Source organism: Furipterus horrens, unplaced genomic scaffold (genome assembly GCF_987537825.1).
Source record: "Furipterus horrens unplaced genomic scaffold, mFurHor1.1.pri manual_scaffold_17, whole genome shotgun sequence".
Classification (NCBI taxonomy): Eukaryota; Metazoa; Chordata; class Mammalia; order Chiroptera; family Furipteridae; genus Furipterus; species Furipterus horrens.
This window is the reverse complement of record NW_028327187.1, coordinates 11,247,127-11,267,355: the sequence shown is the minus strand read 5'-3', so window position 1 is coordinate 11,267,355 and position 20,229 is coordinate 11,247,127. Positions and strand designations below refer to the sequence as shown.

General features: G+C 42.7%; 1 protein-coding gene and 1 pseudogene across 2 annotated transcripts; one reads left to right on the top strand and one right to left on the bottom strand.

Annotated features, from left to right (window-relative positions):
- The first annotated feature begins 5,110 nt into the window (after nucleotides 1–5,110).
- SNX12 (sorting nexin 12) lies at nucleotides 5,111–15,712 on the top strand. 2 transcript variants are annotated; one of them, XM_090264955.1, is made up of 4 exons: nucleotides 5,111–5,381; nucleotides 12,462–12,557; nucleotides 13,107–13,231; nucleotides 13,855–15,712. In XM_090264955.1, the coding sequence occupies exons 1-4, from the start codon at nucleotides 5,229–5,231 to the stop codon at nucleotides 13,955–13,957; spliced, it is 477 nt and encodes a 158-aa protein (XP_090121081.1). In that variant the 5' UTR covers nucleotides 5,111–5,228; the 3' UTR covers nucleotides 13,958–15,712. The 2 variants fall into 2 exon arrangements, with proteins under 2 accessions (XP_090121081.1, XP_090121079.1); XM_090264953.1 differs by having other exon boundaries at nucleotides 5,111–5,393.
- A 2,015-nt stretch (nucleotides 15,713–17,727) lies between these two features.
- Nucleotides 17,728–19,867, bottom strand: LOC149990497 (TATA-binding protein-associated factor 2N pseudogene; annotated as a pseudogene).
- Nucleotides 19,868–20,229: the final 362 nt, after the last annotated feature.

The window sequence follows — 20,229 nt, the reverse complement described above, 5'->3', positions numbered from 1 at the left end:
TTAAGGGAGGAAGACTGGCTTATTGCAACATTATTATCTTTCCGGGTCTTATTGTTGCTAGATAATTCAGTATATAATTAACCTCTGTAGAGCTGGAGGCTAGACTCTTGTCAACTAAGGAGTTAGGTCTTTAGCGACCCCTGATAAGCATGCATGGACACTGACACATTTAGGTCACACTACTTTTACCCAGATTCCCCTCACCCCTCGGCAATCCAGAGATACTTTAGTAAAATAAATACGATCACTAAACTTAAGTGAACAAGTTGAAAATTTAAAGGACACTTCATCAACATAGGGGGGGAACTGACAACTTTCAGAAGGAATTCAGTTTAAAGTAGAGACTATAGCAAGGGAGGTGCCAAGTGAAATCGGGTTTAAACGAACTTCAAGAAGGGGAGAAGTCACTAATGGTAGTAGGCAGCTGGATGGGTGTGTATGGAAAGAGAGTGCGTGCCACAGAAAGACCGCTCCACTCTGGGTCCGCATTCCCTGGAGTACAGACTGTATGTTATGAGCGCTGCCCTCTGGCTCCCTCACTGCACCACCTCTGTTACACCCAGACCTTCCCCCTACTCCCTCCCCGCGGTTCCAGGCCCCTGCTCCCAAGAACACAAAACACCCCAGATTATAGGGGCTTTGGGTTTGCTATTTCCTCAGGACAGTCTGAATAGAGACTAAAAATTCTCGTCAGTATGGTTGCATAACATGGAGTTGGAGGTTGTGTAACTTCCTGTGGAAAAAATGTAAGGGCAGGAAGATGGATAGGTGTCCGTCTGATTAAGGTACAGCATTGCCCGTGGGCAGGAGGATGAGCTAATGAGAGTCCTTCTATTTTCAGGATCATAAGTCTCTGTCTCATATATGTATTTTCCACTCTGGACTCTTTTTGGCAAAGAATGAATCTGATCAGGGAAACCCGAAAGAGGAAAATGCATCGCTCACATCAAGTCCTGCTGTTAGCTGTTTGCCAAGAGATTAGATTCAGCTAATTTTTTTTTTTCGGTGGGATAATTGAGGTACAGAGGATAACTGTGCCTTGCCCAACATCACTTGATAACTGTGAAGGTCTGTGCCTTGTGTGAAAAGCAAAAAGTGGTGTGTGTGTGTGTGTGTGTGAGCCAGCTGGTAACAGCTGTTATTTTGTTATCACAGCAAAGGATTTAATTAGCCCAGTACTCTCTACTCTCCTCTCTCTACCCTACGAAATCTTTCTTTAAAAAAAAAAAGCCATATATTTATACCCCTTCGTGAATTTAACGTGCACAAGTCTCCTAGGGCTATTTGCTTTTAAGCTTTTATTTACGGGTATATTCAACTTCACACTTTCTATGAAACAGAGTTAAGTCTCTTCCCTCACTTAACAGACAAATCCTTTGACAATGCATTGCCCTCCAGCATTCCTTTCTTAGGCAAGTTTCTCAAAAGGATGGTCGCTGCTAGATGTTTCCACTTCTCCCCCTGATTTAGTTCTTAATTCACTACCATCTGGGTTCTACCTCTAGTTCTCTACTGAAATTGCTCTCATTTAGGTCATTGTCAAATCTGGTGGAGTCGCTTAGGCCTTATCTTATTTGACTGTTCTACTGTATTAAATACTGTTGACCACCGAGTTGCTCGCCTCAGAAATATTTTTTATCCCTCGCCTTCAGCTCACTCTGACCACTTCTTCCTGGTCTCCTTTACAAGCTTTTCTTCCTGGACCTGCTTTTTTATTTTGTTTTTCCTCAAAGGGAAATAGTACTAATTTTTTAATTTAAAAAAATATTTATTTATTTTTAGAGAGAGAGAGAGAAACATTCGTTTGTTATTCCACTGATTTATGCATTCATTGTTTCATTCTTGTATGTGCCCCGACAGGATCAAACCGGCAACCCTGGCTTATTCAGCCGATGCTCTAACTAACTGAGCTACCGGGCCAGGGCTAATTTTTTTCTGATAAAAAAATAATATATGTTCATTGTCTTAAAAATTATAAATAAAAACATAAAATCTAACTGAAACCCCTCCACACAGAGGTAACCACTACTAACAGTTTGATTTATAGCCTTCTACTCTTTAAAAATGATAATATATTAAAAAAATAAAAAATAAAATCACAGTATATACCATATTTAGTAATACAAATGGTATCACACTACAATATTTCTTACTAGTTTCTTTCACTTTTTCATGCACATCATTTCACATCAGTGAGCAAAGAACATTATTTGAAATGGATACATAAGAGAACACTGAATTTGACTATTTATAGGAGAGACTTCATTTTATGATGGAAGTGACTGATAAAAAGTCTTCAAAACATAGAATACACTACTCCTTTGTAAGACGTCATATGAACAAATTCACAAATTAGAAAAAGAGGGCTACAAATATATTACATTGTATAAAATGAACAATTATTTATTTGTAAAGACAAGGTCTGTATTCTGGCATCCTTATATGGTTGTCTGCTGATTTTCTCAGAATAAATAATTGAAAGTGAAATTTTGAGTCAAAAGTTTTGATAAATAACATTAAAATTATTTTAAAAATACAGCCCTGACTGGTTTGGTTCAGTGGGTTGGGCATCGTCCTGCAAATGGAAAGGTTGCTGGTTTGATTCCCAGTCAGGGCACATGCCTGGGTTGGGGCCAAGTCCCAGGTTGGGGTCCGGGTCCCCAGATGGGGTTGTGTAAGAGGCAGCTGGTTGACGTCTCTCTAGCACACCAATGTTTCTCTCCCTCTCTTTCTTCCTGCCTTCCTCTCTCCCTAAAAATAAATAAAATCTTTAAAAACATATTTTTTAAATACAAAACTACTTAAACATAAATGAGAAGAAACTGAAAAAGAAGTCTCTGTGCTGTCTCTGACTCCTGTTCTCCAGTTTTGCTGGAAACCAGTATTTCAGGTTTCTTCAGGTCAAACGTTTTTAAAAATACCTAGTGCCAATCTCCCCTCAAGAAAGATTGTACAGATTTACACTCTCATTGATCATGCATGCCTTCACCAATTTTTAAATCTTCTCTCCTTGCCTCTTTACATTTTTCCTTCCACACTATACGCTGACTCTCAAACTCTGTCGCATCCTAATCACAGCCTTGAGCTCCAGGCCAGTATGTCCAGCTGCCTGCTGGACAATCTCCATGTGGATGTCCTACAGACACCCCAGATTTATCTGTACCGAGCTCATTGTCTTCCCTCTCAAACTTACTTTTCTTTTAAAAGATTTTATTTATTTATTTATTTTAGAGAGATGGGAAGGGAGGGAGAAAGAGAGGGAGAGAAACATCAATGTGTGATCGTTCAGCTGGGACCTGGCCCACAACCCAGGCATGCGCCCTGGCTGGGAACTGAACCAGTGACCCTTCGGTTCGCAGGCTGGCGCTCAATGCACTGAGCCACATCAGGGTGCAAACTCACTTTTCTTTCGGTAATTCCAATGTGCAGTGTTCGTTGGTGGTACCAGCATCCACTTGGTTACGTAAATCAGAAACCTAGGAGTTATTTTTCATTTTCCTCCCTTTTCCCTCAAATAGTAATAATAGCTGTTACTGAATACCATCACCACATACTCCAAGTGTTATTGGCGATACTCTCATAATTAATCCCATTCCATTGCAAATAGATCTTCCATGTTGTCTGCAAAATAATCCTTGTAAAACACAAATCTGATCGTGTCTTTTTCTGGTGGAGACACTTCAGTGGCTCCCTGTCGTCTGCATCATAAAGCCCAAGACACTTTGCTTAATATAGAAAGATCATCCTCATCTGCCCTCCCCTAGCCAGCCTATCTAAGAACTTCCATTACATCCTCTGAATTGACAATAATTGCTTAAAAATATCATGCTGTAGCTTATCGGGATGACTCTGTGTGTTACTCCCTCTGCAGAAAATTACCTTTCCCCTTTTCCATGCCTAGTTGTCCTTTATGTGCTTTCATGTCGCTCAAATTCAGGTATTTCCTCCTCCAGAAACATTCCCATGGCCTATGTGCTGCTTTGAACATTTGCTTGTTTTGTATCTGTCACATTATATTAGTTTTATTTACTTGTCTCCCTTTCTAGAATACTAACTCTTTGAGGGCAATGAGTCTCTTATTCAACTCTAGGTCTTCAATGTTTAGCATGGTACCTGGCACGTAAATAGTTGCTTAGTAGATACTAGTTAAACTGAATTAAAGAACTTAATTGTGAAATTATAGGGCCTTGTACTCTGTTGAAACAATTTCAGCCATCAGCGATATGGGAACCTTTTTTCTGAGCAGAAGGCAGGTGCAATGAGGGAAAAAGGATGACCCAAAATCACGCCCTTTAATCTGGGGTACTACTCCTTCATGTGGGCCATGTGTAAAAATTAGTCGTATAAATATTTATGTTTCTATAGACGTTCTCATGCAGACATGTATTCTATCTCCATTAGGGGCAGCAAGCAACCTCAGAGTACTGCCAAGTATGGAGTTCCGCAGAGTAGAGAATAGAAGCTATGAAATAAACGCCCTCAATTTGCTGAGAAACCGGAGTCCAGCTTGGGTTCGCTTTTATGTGACCACAAGTGGAGGATGAAGGCATGCCCAAATTTTCCTGAAAAGTGAGAATGAGAAATCATCTTTGTTTACCCTATTCTCGCTGCCTCCCTGGCACCATACAGAGTTCTCACCGCGTGTTCAACTGCGCGTGGCAGAAATTGAAACTATCTGTAGCACGAGTAGCAGGGCTGCGTTGTAGGCTGTCAATACTATTGTTGGAACCCCACCCTCTGGAGGCCACCCTTCTATTTTCGCGCAAAACCCTAACTTCTTAAGGTCACGGGGCTTCGGCCTATCGCTGTAGAACCCTAGCACGCGGGGCACTGTCCGCTGCTGATTGATACGCGCTCGGTCTAAGACAATCTCTTGGGTTCAGGAGCAATGATTGGCGGACTCTGCCCGTAGTGCTTCCAAGGATACTGGGTGGCGCATTCCGGAGATGCAGGCTCCCGGGTGGCCACAGATACCGCCCGGAAGCCTGAATAAGACCTCCCGGGTACAGCACTCCCAGCTGCCAACGAGGCCGCTATTCAGAGTACCGGGCCCCGGGCCGGACCACGTGCGCGCGCGCGCGCGCGTCGTACGTGCGTCGTGCGTGGGCGCGCGTGCGCGGCGCCGCAGTCTGTGGGTTGGCTGGTTATTTTGCAAGCGGGAGGGGCCGTGCCTCCGGCCTGTGTGCCCCCACCCCCCCTTCCCTGGTCCCGGTCTCTCCTTCGGAAAGATGTCGGACACTGCCGTAGCTGATACTCGGCGCCTTAACTCGAAGCCACAGGACCTGACCGACGCTTACGGGCCGCCAAGTAACTTCCTGGAGATCGACATCTTTAATCCACAGACGGTGGGCGTGGGCCGCGCGCGCTTCACCACCTATGAGGTTCGCATGCGGGTGAGTCACGGGGTGAGGGAGACAGCTGAGGGGAGGACCGGGCAGCTGGGCGGGGAGGGCGGGGAGGGGGGGGTAGGCTGCCGCGGGGGCGCCTAACGGTGAAGACGCTTGAAGGCATCATTTGGGGGTTCGGGGCTGGATAGGTTTGGAGAGAGGTCTGCAGACTCGGTTGTGGTCCGAGGGTTCAGAAAACTCCTGAGGGGGACGTCAGACCGGGGTGAAGGAAAACAAGTACCCAGGAGCAAGAAGTGAAGCGTGGTTGCATAGGGTGGGGAGGATGGGGAAGCTTCAAGTGAGCAATTCAAGGAAATAGGAATCGTGCCTGTAGCCACAGAGGAGGGAAGGAAGCGTGGAAGAGGGCTGGGGGATGGAAAGCCAAGGCGAGATATCGCTGGGACCCCTAACTAAACTAGGTTGTGGGAAGTCAGTCTGAAGAGGGAGGTCAGGAAGGCCTGGCTTCTTACTAATGAGGTCTCGCTGGGATGATGGGGTTAAAGCAAAGCCTGGATTAAAAGGCAGATGAGGTTCCAGGAAAGGGAGACTGTAGGCTTGGAAAAGAGATAATAAACGGGATCCTCCTTGAGACTGAGTGCTTTCCACACTTCTGTAGATAGAATTAGCATCTGAAGGAGAGAAGCGTTTTCTGCTTAAGCCTTGCGTTGAGATGGCTGATTTGTCAGTCGCTGCTCCCCTGCTGGGCTTATCCTTTAGAGTTGAAGTATGCAGAATGTTTATTTCAATATCTATTGGCTCTCATTTGGATTTTCTGTATATGAGTGTCCATTTGCCCTTTCTATCCTAGTTTAATTAACCTTTGGATTTAGACCCTCATCTGTAGTTGCTTTATTTTTTTTAAATTTCTTTTTTTACTGTTATTCTATTACAGTTGTCCCAGTTTTTTCCCTGTTGCTCTCCACTTCCCTGCCCATCCCCCTGTAGTTACTTTAATATGTGACATTTCAGGACTGCCCCAGGAGTGGCTTCTTCCAGTGTACACTACAGAGGACTTTACTCTCTAGTTCTTAGTCCACAATGCGAGGATGGAATGTGCAGGTAGAGTATGTGGTTTGCAGGTTTTTTGCCAGTTGAAGTGGTTACAGGCAAAAAAAAAAAAACTTTGAGAACAGTTTTCTAATTCTCTTTATGTTTTTTTGTCAGACTAGAGGGCCAGAATATTCTCTGTGGAAAGTATGCTGCTCAAACAGCATTTGAAGACCTTAGACTGTATGTGCTTTCATTTCTGAACGAATGAGTGGAATGAAAGCCTGTGCTCTCCTGCTGGGCATTGAAATCTAATTGAGAAATGATAGTCTCCAAATTCCAAGTTTGGGCAAGTCCAAGCTGAAGAAAGAGAAGCAAATGGCAAAGAACGAGAAAACTCAGCTATATAAGAACTATTTGAAATCATCTTTTTAGGTCCCTCAAAATGGGATAAAAGCTACGAAGCCTGGGCGTAACTCGTTCAGTGTCAGGACTCTGCTGTGGAGTTTTGGAGACTTTGTCTTGATGCATTACCCAAGAACCTTAGGAAGAATGAATGAAATAGCTCTCTGCTTCAGGCATTCTCATAACAATAGGGACTGGTCATCTAGTGCATACTGTGTGTTTGAATTGGGTTTTAGTTTCCAAATCTTTACAAAAACTCCACTTTACAGATAAGAGACTGAGGAGAAATGCAATTTAAGTAACTTGCCCAAGTGCACAAAGCTAATTAGTAGCAGGACTGGGATTTGAACCTAGGTCTGTCTGACACCAAAGCTCATCATACTCTTTTCTTTTATACTGTAGTCTCTTTGGAAATGCTTACTTTAGTGTGGAAAGTATTTCTACCCATTAAGCTCTCCATCAATCCTTTATACAGTTTCTAATTGTGTAGTGATGATAGGGTTGGTGGCAGTTCCTAGTTCTGTGGGATTGAGTTAATTTGTATTGTTTATGTCAATATATATAGCTAGGACAACTGTAGTTGAAAAACCAAAAAATAAAAAAAAACAAAAACATAAAATAATATGTAAAAATAAAAATAAATAAAGAAAAAAAAAAGAAATACATAGCTATGTAGGCTTTTAACACTCTTGTTGAACTCTGTTTTGGGGAAAATTTGGTAAAAATCATTTGGTTTTAAATTGTTATTTTAAGTGATTGGTCAGAATCATAATGGGAACATGAGATTCAGAGAGTGGGCTTTGGGAGTTAGGCATCGTGAATGGTAGAAGAAGATAGCACTGACTTTCCCTTTGTATACTAGCTAAATATTTCTGAAGCTGTTTTCTTTCATTTTGCTCAGGAAAGAATTTTTTTCCTCTTTTCCATCCCTCTTCCAAGATACGAAGGAGTCTGGAGAGGTGTCCTCGTGACTTGACATGGATGTGTGGAAATTTTCAAATGTCAGTTGTCCTGTGGACTTGAACTTTGCTTCTTCTCTCCTTTCCGTTGACTTTGCGTTGATCAGAGCTGAAGGACTCCATATCCTATACTATACAGTCCTGTCTTTCTCATGTGGTTTGCAGGTTGGAGCTGGGAGACTATCCTAGAACATAGTAGCCCCTTCCTTAAATGGCTAGGGGCTGAGATGAAAGGCCATTATTGTCACCATCCTGTGTAAGTAGGGGAAGAACAGCATTTTTTGTGAGTTAAAGGAGGAAGTTTACAAAATGGCAGTTGATGGTTTCACAGTGTCTTGGAAGAATCTCCTCAGCATTTTTTTTCTTTTCTTTGGTCCTTCTGTTGGCTTCTGTAAAAGAAGCCTCCTAGTTAAGGTTTCATTTTTAGGGAGTACAATATTTAATGAACTGTGGTAGAAGCCTAGAATCACATGATACTGAAGCATTTTTTTTTCTTATAGGATTACCCCCCTCCTAGTTTTATTGAGCTATAACTGACATATAACGTTGTATCAGTTTAAGGTATATAATGTGATGATTTGATACACATATATATCTTTTGCAGTTTTCTGAAGATGGTCTCTATAATGGTTTATATTTAATAGTTAATACATACACATGGTACAAAATTCAAAAGGTATAAAAAAGATATCCTGTAAAAATTAAGTGTCTCTCCCTCTGCCCTCCATAGGTTCCTCTTTCTGAAGAAACCACTGTTTCCAGTTTCTTATTGAATCTTCTAAAAGACAATTTAGAAAATAAAATATTACTTTACATATGTCTCAAGCCATTTCAAGTCATTGACATTCCTTGGACCTCGATTCTGGATAGACTTGTAACTAATATAAGTCGGCTAGGTGTTTGGGTTTTCATGACTTATACCTAAACCTGAATCCTGGTAACAGTTTCCAGACTCAAGGACTACAAAGTATGATATAGTGAGGACTGTGTGACGCTCTAGCATAGCTCCAAGATGCTTTATTCCTGACCTGAGGCAGTTGTGGAGAAAGGAGAGAAACCAGTTCCTTTTATTTCCATCTGCTGATCTGAATTGGCTGCTGGGAAATGTAGTCATTATTAATACATGTGCTTGGCTATTTCTATTGAGAACTTGTAGACAAGAGTGAGGATCAGAGATTTTTGTTTGTTGGGGATTCGGTTGTCATAGCCTTAGGAAAATTCTCAGCGATTAAGATCTGGGAATAAGCTGATTTATATCAGGGAGCAAGCTACACTAAGCCAATCAAATGTAATTGCTATTTCTGCTGCACTTTCTAGATGAGGAGAGGGTAAACAGATATATAGGGCCTCTTAATCAGTTGAATATTTATCAAGTAACTTGTATGGTCCGCATTTAAGGGGATGCAGAGTAGTCATGGCTCCTGATTTCAATGAAATTATAGTTAGGTAGCAAGATGAACATGATGTATAAAACAAGCGTCAGGCAATACTAAAGTATAATTGTCATAAGAGTTCAGAGGAGAAGCAGACCAATAAATTCAACTGGTATTGTGAGGAAAGACTTCCCAGATGAAGTGAGACCTGAGCTGAGATTTGTGGAATGGAAAGGATTTGGATAGGAAAAGCAGAGGAAGCCATACCTTGGTAATGCTTATCTCATGGTCTTTACAGGGAACTTAAATTCACTTTTCAGTTGAAAATGCAATACGTGCACATGATAAATTCAACTTGTACAATGAAAAATGTGACCCACCCATTCCAGTTGTCTAATTTTATTCTCCAGTCATTCACTATTACCAGTGTCTTTTCGTAAATATGTTAATCATAAATATAAATATATATATATACATATACAAATCCCTTTTATCTTATTTTTTATTAAATCTATTGGTGTGCCATTGGTTAATAAGATCACATAGGTTTCAGGCATACGTTTTTGTAACACATGATCTGTATACTGCATTGTGTGCCCACCACCCAAAGTCAAATCGTCTTCTATCACCATATGTATGACCCCGTTTACCCTTTACTACCCTCCCCACCACCTTCCCTCTGGTAACCACCATACTGTTGTCTGTCTCTGAGTTTCAGTTTTATATCCTGCATATGAGTGAAATCATATGGTTCTTAGCGTTTCCTGACTTATTTCACTTAACACGATATTCTCAAGGTCCATCTGTGCTGTTGCAACTAGCAGTACTTCATCTTTTTTTGGTATTCAACCACAAATTTAATAAATATTGTTGAGCCAAATAATACACTAGAATACAAGAGGATACAAAATAAAGGCCTTGTAAAACTTTACAATACAGTGGGAAAGGTTATAGAGAACAAAGAATGGCCCTAAAAGGGGACTGGAAGTTGAAGGCAGTTGGTCATCCATTCATTAATTACATTTCAGAGCCTGAGAGCCTCACACAGTCATCACTCCGCCAAGCACCAAGGACACAGTGGTGAAAATAAAATGCCCTGCTTGTGCCTCAAGGGAATTAGGCACTAGTTGGAAGGACAGACAATGAAACAAGAAACTAAAACAATATTAATCACAAGTAAGCCTAATTTTGATATCAGAAATAATGATTACGATAATTAAGTTACATGAAAAAGTGCCTAGCACAGAGCAGACACTCACAAAATGCTTTTTGCTTTTAATAAACTGAACAGCTTCACTTGTGTGTCAAGTACTGACTTATAAATAATAGTAAATTGTAATTCTAAGAGCAAAGAAGGTTAACACAGAAGTCTTGATGAATCATATAGCTTTAAGCACAAGGTCCTTGTCCCCTGTCTCTATGGACTCCTCTTTATCCAGCCAAGAATAAGTTTTCTCTACTAATTTCACTGTCTAGGAAAGCTTGTTAAGAGATTTACCTGATCAGACTAAACGTTTCTTTCCATAATTCATCTCATTACGCTTCCAACACTCCAGTACTGGCCTAACCATTTGAATTTCATAGCTTCCATTAATGCAAATAGGATCTTGTCAAGGTCTAAAGATCCCTAGGAGAGCTAAGATTGAATATCTTCATCTGAATGCATAAAATAGCAGCTGCTCCTGGGATATTTTCCCTTGTTTACAAGATTTCCTTCAGTCAGAGGTGAGCTCATCCATGCTGTGAAAAATGAATGACTCCATTTCAGATTCTCTGAGTACCTGGGTGAAGCCCAGTATTTCATCTTTTCTTATGCCTGAGTAGTATTCCATTGCATATTTGTACCACATCTTCTTTATCCATCATCTATTGAAGGACAGACACTTTGGTTTTTTCCATGTCTTGGCCACCATGAATAATGCTGCAGTGAACATAGGGATGCATGTATCTTTGTGAATAAATGTTCTTGAGTTTTTTTGGTAGATATTCAGAAGAAGGATGACTGCGTTATATGGTAACTATATTCTTAGTTTTTCGAGGACCTTCTGTACTGTCTTCCACAGTGGCTGTACCAGTTTACTTTCCCACCAGCAGTGAATGAGGGTTCCGTTTTCTCCACAACCTCTCCGACACTTGTTATTTATTACCTGTCTTGTCGATAATGGCCATTCTGACAGGTGTGAGGTATTAGCTCATTGTGGTTTTGATTTGCATCTCTGATGGCTAGTGATATTGATGAGCATCCTTTCATATGCCTATGGACCATCTGTATGTCCTCCTTGGAGAAGTGTTTGTTCAGGTGCTTTGCCCATTTTTAATTGGATGGTTTGGTGTTGGATTATATGAGTTCTTTATATATTTTAGATATTAACCCCTTGTCAGAGCTGTTGTTTGAAAATATCATCTTCCATTAGGTTGGTTGCCTTTTTGTTGTGTTGGCATTTCCTTTTGCTGTGTCTGAGCTTTTCAGTTTGATAAAGTCCCATTCATTTATTTTTGCCTTTACTTCTCTTGCCTTTGTGGTCAAATTTCATAAAAATCTTCTTTTAAGACCAAGGTCCATGAATTTAGTACCTATGTTTTCTTCTATGTGATTTCTTGTTTCAGATCTTACATTTAGGTCTTTGATCCATTTTGAATTAATTTTTATACAAATCCCTTTAATTTCATTATTTATTTATTTTTTAGAGAAAGGGGAGGGAGGGAGAAAGGGAGAGAAACATCGATGTGTGAAAGAAACATCAACTGGTTGCCTCTTGTGTGCCCCCAACGGGGGACCTGGCCTGCAACCCAGGCACGTGCCCTGACTGGGAGTTGAACCGGTGACCTTTTGGTTCACAGGCCAATGTTCAGTCCACTGTGTCACACCAGCCAGGGCTACATATCCCTTTTAAAACACAAATAGAGGCAAGCTACATATACTGTTCTGTACCTTGATTATAATGCTTAATATCTTTCCATACTGGCACAGTCTTCTACATTCTTTTCATAGTTGTATAGTATTCCACTGTATAGGTGTACTGTTTATTTATCCAGTTACCTATTGATGGACACTTATTATTATTACAAGTAATAAAATGCAATGAAAACCCGTGTACATACATATTTACATGTAACTTCAAGTCTTCTTGTAGGAAAAATTCTAAGCAGCAAGGGACTTCTAATCACTCACTGTGACAAGGGTGGGTGTGGTAAGGTTTGGTATTCATCTGGTGGTGTTTTGAAAGGGCTATAGGAGCATGGTCTGTGGGAACTATTTCTTCATTGGGCTCTGTCCATGTGGTTGTGACAGGTGGCCACCACAGGCTGAACAATACTTACCATCTCTCTTCTCCCATTCTTCCCTGTAGACAAATCTCCCCATCTTCAAGCTGAAGGAGTCCTGTGTACGGCGGCGCTACAGTGACTTCGAGTGGCTAAAAAATGAGCTGGAGCGAGATAGTAAGGTATGGCCCCGTTCCCTGTGTGGTGCCCTTGGCGGAGGCTGAGAGGGCGTAAGATCAGAGTCTAAAATTTTGAAGGCAATGGAGAGGGTAAACACACTCTTATCTACCAAATCCCAATATATTCGATCTGGGTGAAACCCTTGAAATTTGAAAGTGCTAAGTTCAGGACAGATCGTAAAGAGAAAGTATTACTTCCCTTAGTGGCTAGTAAAGTCATACAGCTTAACTCCTGTACGTGCTGAAAACGGAAAGTCTAGTGTCAGGAAAGGCCCAGCTAGATTCTTGGATGGTAGTGGATTATTAAAGAAAGTGAGGAATATTTGGAGTTTATTTCCTTTTTTGATGTTAATCCCGTCCTCCCACTCAAACAGTTGGGTTCATTTTTGACCTGAGCCATCCTGACTGTTCTTATGGTCAGTTCTTGCAAGTTGCTGGCTGTGGGATAGGATGGACCCTATGCCTTGGGAAATGAGGAATAGTACAGCGCTTTACCATGCCAGTTCCTCTCTGAGTTCTCCCATGTGGCTGATCATTTATGTCTACCTGCAGATTGTAGTACCACCACTGCCCGGGAAAGCCTTGAAGCGGCAGCTTCCTTTTCGAGGAGATGAAGGGATCTTTGAAGAGTCGTTCATTGAAGAAAGGAGGCAGGGCCTCGAACAGTTTATTAACAAGTAAGCCAAGTTCCTGGGGGCTCATCTTGCTGCTTTTCCATCTTGGTCTTTCCCTGTGTTTCATCTGTCTCCCCTTTTGTAATGGGTAATATGATGTGGTGCCTGTTGTGTGGTGGGCTGACTAGACAGTAAAATTTCATTCCTGCTCTGGCTGGTGTGGCTCAGTTGCTTGAGCACTGGCCTGTGAATCAAAAGGTTGCTGGTTCGATTCCCAGGCAGGGCACAGGCCCTGGTTGCGGGCCGGGTGCCCGGTTGGGGGTGTGCGACCAATCCATGTTTCTCTCGCACATCGTTTCTTTCCCTTTCCTTCTCTCTCCTCCACATCTAAAAATAAATAAAATATTTTTAAAAACTCCATTCCTTTGAGTAGAAATCTGATCCTGTACCTCAAGGGCCTGAGAAGGCACTGCATGTTGGATGTGTGTAAGGGTTTTTCCCTACCTTACCCCTCTATCCCTCTTCCCCTGTGCAACATTAGGGTTGAAGTGGTGTCCTGCTGCTGCACGCTGCTTGCGCGAACCTCAAGGCTGACCTTGTCCTTTCTCCTTTGTCCACAACCCCATCCCTCTGCAAAGTCTCTCTGATCTCAGATACTACTGATAACCATCTCGATCTCTTTGTAGAATTGCAGGGCACCCACTGGCTCAGAATGAACGCTGCTTACATATGTTCCTGCAGGAGGAGACAATTGACAGGAACTACGTCCCCGGGAAGGTCCGCCAGTAGGAGCCCCTCTCACCACTTGCCCTCTACTTTCCTGCTGAAATGACATTGGTTTTTACACTAAGCCTCTCTTTCTTTCTTTGATCTGAAGTTGGCTGCCCATCCCCTTGCCTGATAGACTGTCCGGCATTGTGTTCCTTGGTACCCGGCTACACCGTGGGCACTCTGCTAGGAACCTCTTCTCTGAGGAGAGGTGGGAAACCACAGGCAGATGTCCTTTGCTTGGGGTTGGGGGTGGGTGGGGGGATTGGACTGGAAGGCAATTTCTTGGGCATTTACCCATGCTAGAAGGCTAAGCTGGCGGGCGGGGGTCTTGTGCTGGTGGGCACTTGGCTACATATTGATGCTGCAAGTCCAGGGGATTTTTCTTATCCTTAGGTTTCACCAGGAACGCTGAGCAGGGCAAAACCCTGCGTCTCCTACCTGCATGAATTTTTTCCTTTTTGGGAAGGTGGTAGAGACCCAAAAGCTGTCCTCGTTTTCTCTAGGCCTGCTCCCAGTTTTTTCAACAGTTTCTTTTGTTCTTTTCTCTCCCCCATGTTGCTTTCCACGGCAGTAATCCTCCTAGAATCTAAGCAGTGCGTTGTGTGGAGCAAGGTGTGTGGGTTTTCGGGGCCCATCATCATGGCTGCTTCAGAGCCAGAAGAAAGCCATAGGGCAGTAGGGGAGCCCCTATTGCTGAGACCCTTTTCTTTGTGGCCCCCCACTCGGGCTGCCTGTTCTTGCTCACCAGCAGGCGAGTCAGTACGGGCCCGCGGTTCTCCCTTCCCAAGCCCTGCTAACTTTATGCAGCAGCTTTGCAGGTTTCGTGGCTTGAGGGGTGGGGGCACCTCGCTACTGCCAGGTAGCTCCCTAAAGGTGGGAGTGGATCATTTTCGAGGTCTCTCCCAGTGGCAGGGAAGAACATCACTGCTCTCTTCCGTTCTCCTTCCCCCCCATCCCTTTTAGTGCTGCCACGGGGCAGAAGCACATGAACAAACCACACACTCTCTGACTTCTTCCAAGCACTTTGAGCTGTTGAATGGGGCTCAGGGGCAAGAGTTGTCGCTGCCCTCCCCAGCTTGGTCACAGGGTTATTGAACTGCTTGTACTTGTTTCCCATGAAACTCCCAACATTCTCCCCAGTTAAGCTAGGGATAACAGCTGGGTATGGATTTCCTAAATGTTAGAGTCTGAATCAACTTCTTGAGACTGGCAACTTTCCTGGGCTTCTGTCCTGGGGATAGTGGTTTGCTGGGGCCCAATATCTGTCTCAAGGGTTGGGATGGGAGCAGGTTAACTCTGCTATCAGGTGAAAAGTGGAGGCTCTCTGCTTAGACTCCCTATCATGGGAGGGCTGGAGTTCTCTATAAGGGTCTTGGGGAAAAGGATTACCGATTCTGACAAGATTCTGATTAGATAGATTAGGATTGGATTTTGACATGGGATTTGGAGTCCATCTAGATGTTGAAATTTCCTGTGCTAGATCAGCTGTCCAGCTGCCGAGCCTGTGCCTGGGGCTATGCAGCCCCTAGAGAGAGGCTCTGCTCCCTTTCCCACCTCTCCAGTGTTGGTGTTGTTGCTGCCTTTTTGATCTGTACCCTCTGTTAATGATTTTTTTAAAGGTTACTTCTTTCATTGTGCACAAGTGCTGAGAGCCTGAGGCCCCATTTCTGCTGTGTATATATCCTGATTCGGGGCTTTTATTCAGCAACTGTTCATTATTCTGTCAGACAATGTCATATTCAACTCTGTTCATATTAAACCACTGTGAAGCAAGCCTCTGTTGTCCAGTTGTTTTAATGGTCTGATATTCTGGGTATTGTGCAGAAATCATACAGCATGGTCAATTTCCTGAGGTGATAAGTTTTGCATTTACACTTTAAAAAACTGCAATTAACCTACAACCAAGACTACTGTATCCAGGAAAGCTATCATTTGGAATGGAAGGGTAGATAGAGTGCTTCCCAGACAAGGTGAAGCTGAAGGAGTTCATCATCACCAAGCCATTATTATACAAAATGTTAAAGGGGCTTAAGAAAAAGATAAAAACTGTGAACATGAAAGTGACAACAAACTCCCAACTATCAACAATGGAATCTAAAAAAAAAAAAGACTAAGCAAACAACCAGAAAAGGAACAGAATCACAGGCATGGGGATCATTTGGAGGGTTATCAGCTGGGAGGGGGAAGTGGGAGAAATGGGGAAAAGGTGCAGGAATCAAGAAGCATAATTGGTGGGTACAAAACAGATAGGGCGAAGTTAAGAATAAAGTGGGAAGCCAAAGAATTTAATACACGACCCATGGACATAACTAACGGAGTGGGATTGCTGGAGGGAATCTGGTATGGGCAGAGGGGGGCAAAAGGAAAAGAAATTGGGACAACTAACAGCATAATAAAATATACTTAGAGAATAAGTCAGTACCCTTTTCTCCTAAAAGAAAAAAAAAAAAAAAGGAATTATAGCTGCTGGTAGTGATAATTACCCATCCTTGCCACTTGGAATAGACTGCGTCACAGAGGTAATGAATGCATCTGTTTGCAGGAAGTAGCCATAGAGCTCAGTACCTGTGGTTTGCATCCCATTTAGCAGATTTGGTTTTTTAAGCTTGTGGCTTTGTGCTAATTTGGGCAGAATATATTTAGTATGTGTATATATATATGTGTGTGTATATGTGTGTTCATGTGCTATAGGTTACACAAACACGTGTACATTTCTTTTACCCTCCAAGATGCCCACCCACACCACCTGCAAACACTTATTTCCTTTATAGGCTTTTAACCTCAATTGGACTTTTTTCTTTCAAATAGATTTGATGCAGGCAGAAAGGTGAATGAACTCTGAGAACGGTTGATGGGTGGATATTTTCATCTGACCAATGTGTTCTGACATGGCTTCCTACACAAAGTGGCTTTTGGGAAGAGGTTTGGAATGCTAGGATGTAGGAGTCTTGTCATTTGAGAAGTCACAACTAGTTAAGAATGGAAAGAAGGTATAGAAAGTGATGTGGTCAAAACACAAATTTAGGTGACAGCGGTGCTTAGGTTTAGAAGAAGAGTGGGACAGAATTGAGGAAGAGGTTTTGGTATTTCTGGAATTAAATGACTAAAGATATGTGACGGGGTAGGAAGAACAGATGTTTCTGTGAGGTAAGAGAAAGAAGAGTAACAAGAGAAATGCAACCTTTATACTCAGCAGTGTTAGTGAATTAGAGAATAATTAGAAAAGCAGCTATAAAAGAAAAGTAACAAAATGTTGGACAGGTAACATTCATTTAACAAGTACTAATTAATAGCCTTGTCTGTGTCCAGCCTTATGCTAAAAGCTGGGCTGGGGATGGGGTAGAGTGGTCATGGTGGTGTAAATAAAACATGACTCCTTTCTTTCTTCGTAGACCTCATTACTTCTTATACTTTAGTTCAGGAGATGTCTACACAAGACCAGAAAATGCTAGAGGCAATGTAAGAGGTCCAGGCACATCTAGTTGTCCGGTCTTTTTTTTTTTTTTTTTTTTTTTTAAATTCCACAAAACAAGCAGCCTTCATTGCAGTGTTAGAAAACGCTTTCCTTGGCAATGTTTTACAACACACTTAGCTCCAAGGGTTAGGAAGGAGAAAGCTAGAAACTAAAAGGGGAAAATTTCTATGGGCATTACTCAAAGAAAACCTGCCCTAGCCCTCCCACCCAACTAAAATTCCAAATATCATTTAATTTCACTACCCAACAGGAGGCCACGAGGAAAGCGGCAGGCAAAACTGACAATTTCACTATGGATCGTTCAAAACAGTCATCAGTACTGTCGGTTGCACTGACCAATTCTGCAGTTGCTCCTTCCTCCCATTTTGTCACCATAGCCACCTCGGCCTCCTCCATAGCTGCCACCACTCCTATCTCCTCCATAGCCCACACTTCGGTCTTTATCATAGCCACCTTCTCTGTCCCCACTATAACCACTCCCACTTCGTCTCCTCCATAGCCACCACCACCGCTTTTGTCTCCTCCTTAGGCACCCCCACTTCGGTCTCTGCCTCCACAGCCCCACTCTCCATTGAAGCCTCTTCCCCAGAAATCTCCTGAGGGATGAAAGTCCTCTGGTCTGGGCTCATTGCACTGAGGGCAGGAATTCCTGTGAGCAAGGTTCCTATTTCCACATGATACATTAGAGCAAATCCAGTCCCCATTTCTGGGGTCTCCTCCTCTGCCCTGAAAGCCTCCATGGCCTCTATGTCCTCTGCGGCCTCACTACCCCCCTCCACATCCACCTCCTTATAAATTCAGATCTTCTGGTGACAAAGGACACTTTATTGATGTTGCCATGAAATTCTTTCCCATCAGAGCAGTCAATGGCTGCCTTAGCTGAAGGAGCGTCATCAAACAACACTGTTGCCTCCCCTTTTGCTTCCCTCTGTACAGATTTATCGCTGGTTTTCTCATCTTCTTGTTTGTCTTGATAATTCCTGTCTGTTTAAAGAACTCCACCATTTGATCTGTAGACATACCGTCCCCAAGTCCTTGCACAAAAACCGAGCTCTTATCTGAATTATCAGATTCTGAACCAGCATCTGGTCTGGGTCTATAATCCCTGTAACCACTGAAATTTTTGAAGCCACGACAATCACCACCAGTTGATCCTGTCACAGGACCTCTTTCATCCTTGTCATATCCTTCATGCCCTCTCCCTCCTTCCTGTGACCAGCCATTTCCTCTCTTGTCTTCTCCAAACCTCCTCACATCATGATAGTCAGCTTGTGTGTGGTGGCTGTAATTTTCCCTTTGTAAATGGTAGGATTGTTTTTATTTATTTATTTATTTATTTATTTATTTATTTATTTATTTATTTGAGAGAGAGAGGGGAAGTGGGAGAGAGAGAGAGAGAGAGTCATTGATTTTGTTGTTCCCTTTATTTACGCATTTATTGGTTGCTTCTCACATGTGCCCTGACCAGGGATTAAACCCTCAGCCTTGCTGTATTGAGAGGATGCTCTAAGCAACTGAGTTACCCAGCCAGAGCCAGAACTGTTGGGTTAAAAAAAAAGTCCTCACCCGAGGATATGTTTGTTTTATTTTATTTTATTATTATTTTAAAGATTTTATTTATTTTTAGAGAGACGGTAAGGGAGGGAGAAAGAGAAGGAGGGAAACATCCATGTACAAGAGATACACTGATCAGTTGCCTCTAGTGCGCCCCCAACCAGGGACTCGGCCCGCAACCCAGGCTGTGCCCTGGCTGGGAATAGAACTGGCGACTATTTGGCTTGCCGGGCAGCACTCAATCCACTGAGCCACACCAGCCAGGGCTGTTTATTGATTTTAGAGAGAGAAGAGGGGGAAAGACAGATAAATCGATGTGAGAGTAAACATCAGTTGGTTGCCTCTTCTACACACCCCAAGTTAGGGTCAAACCCATGATCTAGGTATATGCCCTGACCAGGGACATATGCCCTGTAGTGCATGGGATGAAGCTCCAACCAACCAAGCTACCCAGCCAGGACAAGCTGCTGGTGATGATTATAGGACTCATGCTGCTGATCATAATTTGACTTCTCATCATATGAACCCTAATGTTGATCACAGCCTGACTGCTGGTCCTGTGAATCCTGTTGACCATAGTTTGACTGGTCATATGAAGGTGCTCTTCCACTTTGGCCTCCTGATGATTCTATGTTTTGCTGTCCATGGTTATTATAAGATTGCTGGCCACATGAGCTCTGCTTTTGATTCTTATAACCACCGCAGGACTGTGAATAACCTGATTGGCTTCGTCCGTAACTGGAGTAGCTGCCACAGTTCTGTCCACACAGGAATCAGTAGTTTGCCCTTAGCCAGAATAGCTTTGTGGTTCTTGTCTATAGTCTTGATTGCCTTGATTTCCATAGGAAGAGTAACTGCTGCTCGCCCCCAGACCGACTGTAACTTCCAGAATTCGACATGACTAACAGCTATGGCACAGAGCCCCCACAGCGCACCGCGTACAAGGAACAGGAGGGCCAGATGACACAGCGGCTGAAGGCCCAGTCTTTTTTTATTATAAATATCAGTTCAGATACATTTCTTTTCTTTGGAGTTAAATTGGCCATTTTAGCCAAGTAAAAGATCCTGAAAGAGTCCCACATCCAAGTCTTCTTGCCCATCAAAACCGAGAAGCATACTTTTATAAGGAATTCAAGTTTATGCATGCATCTAGGTGTTTACTACTAATTAATTCCCTTTATCCATGTCACAGAAGCACCCAACCTTATACGGGGACCTGGGGGACAGAGACTAACAAAAAATTTGAACACAGCGGCTAGAC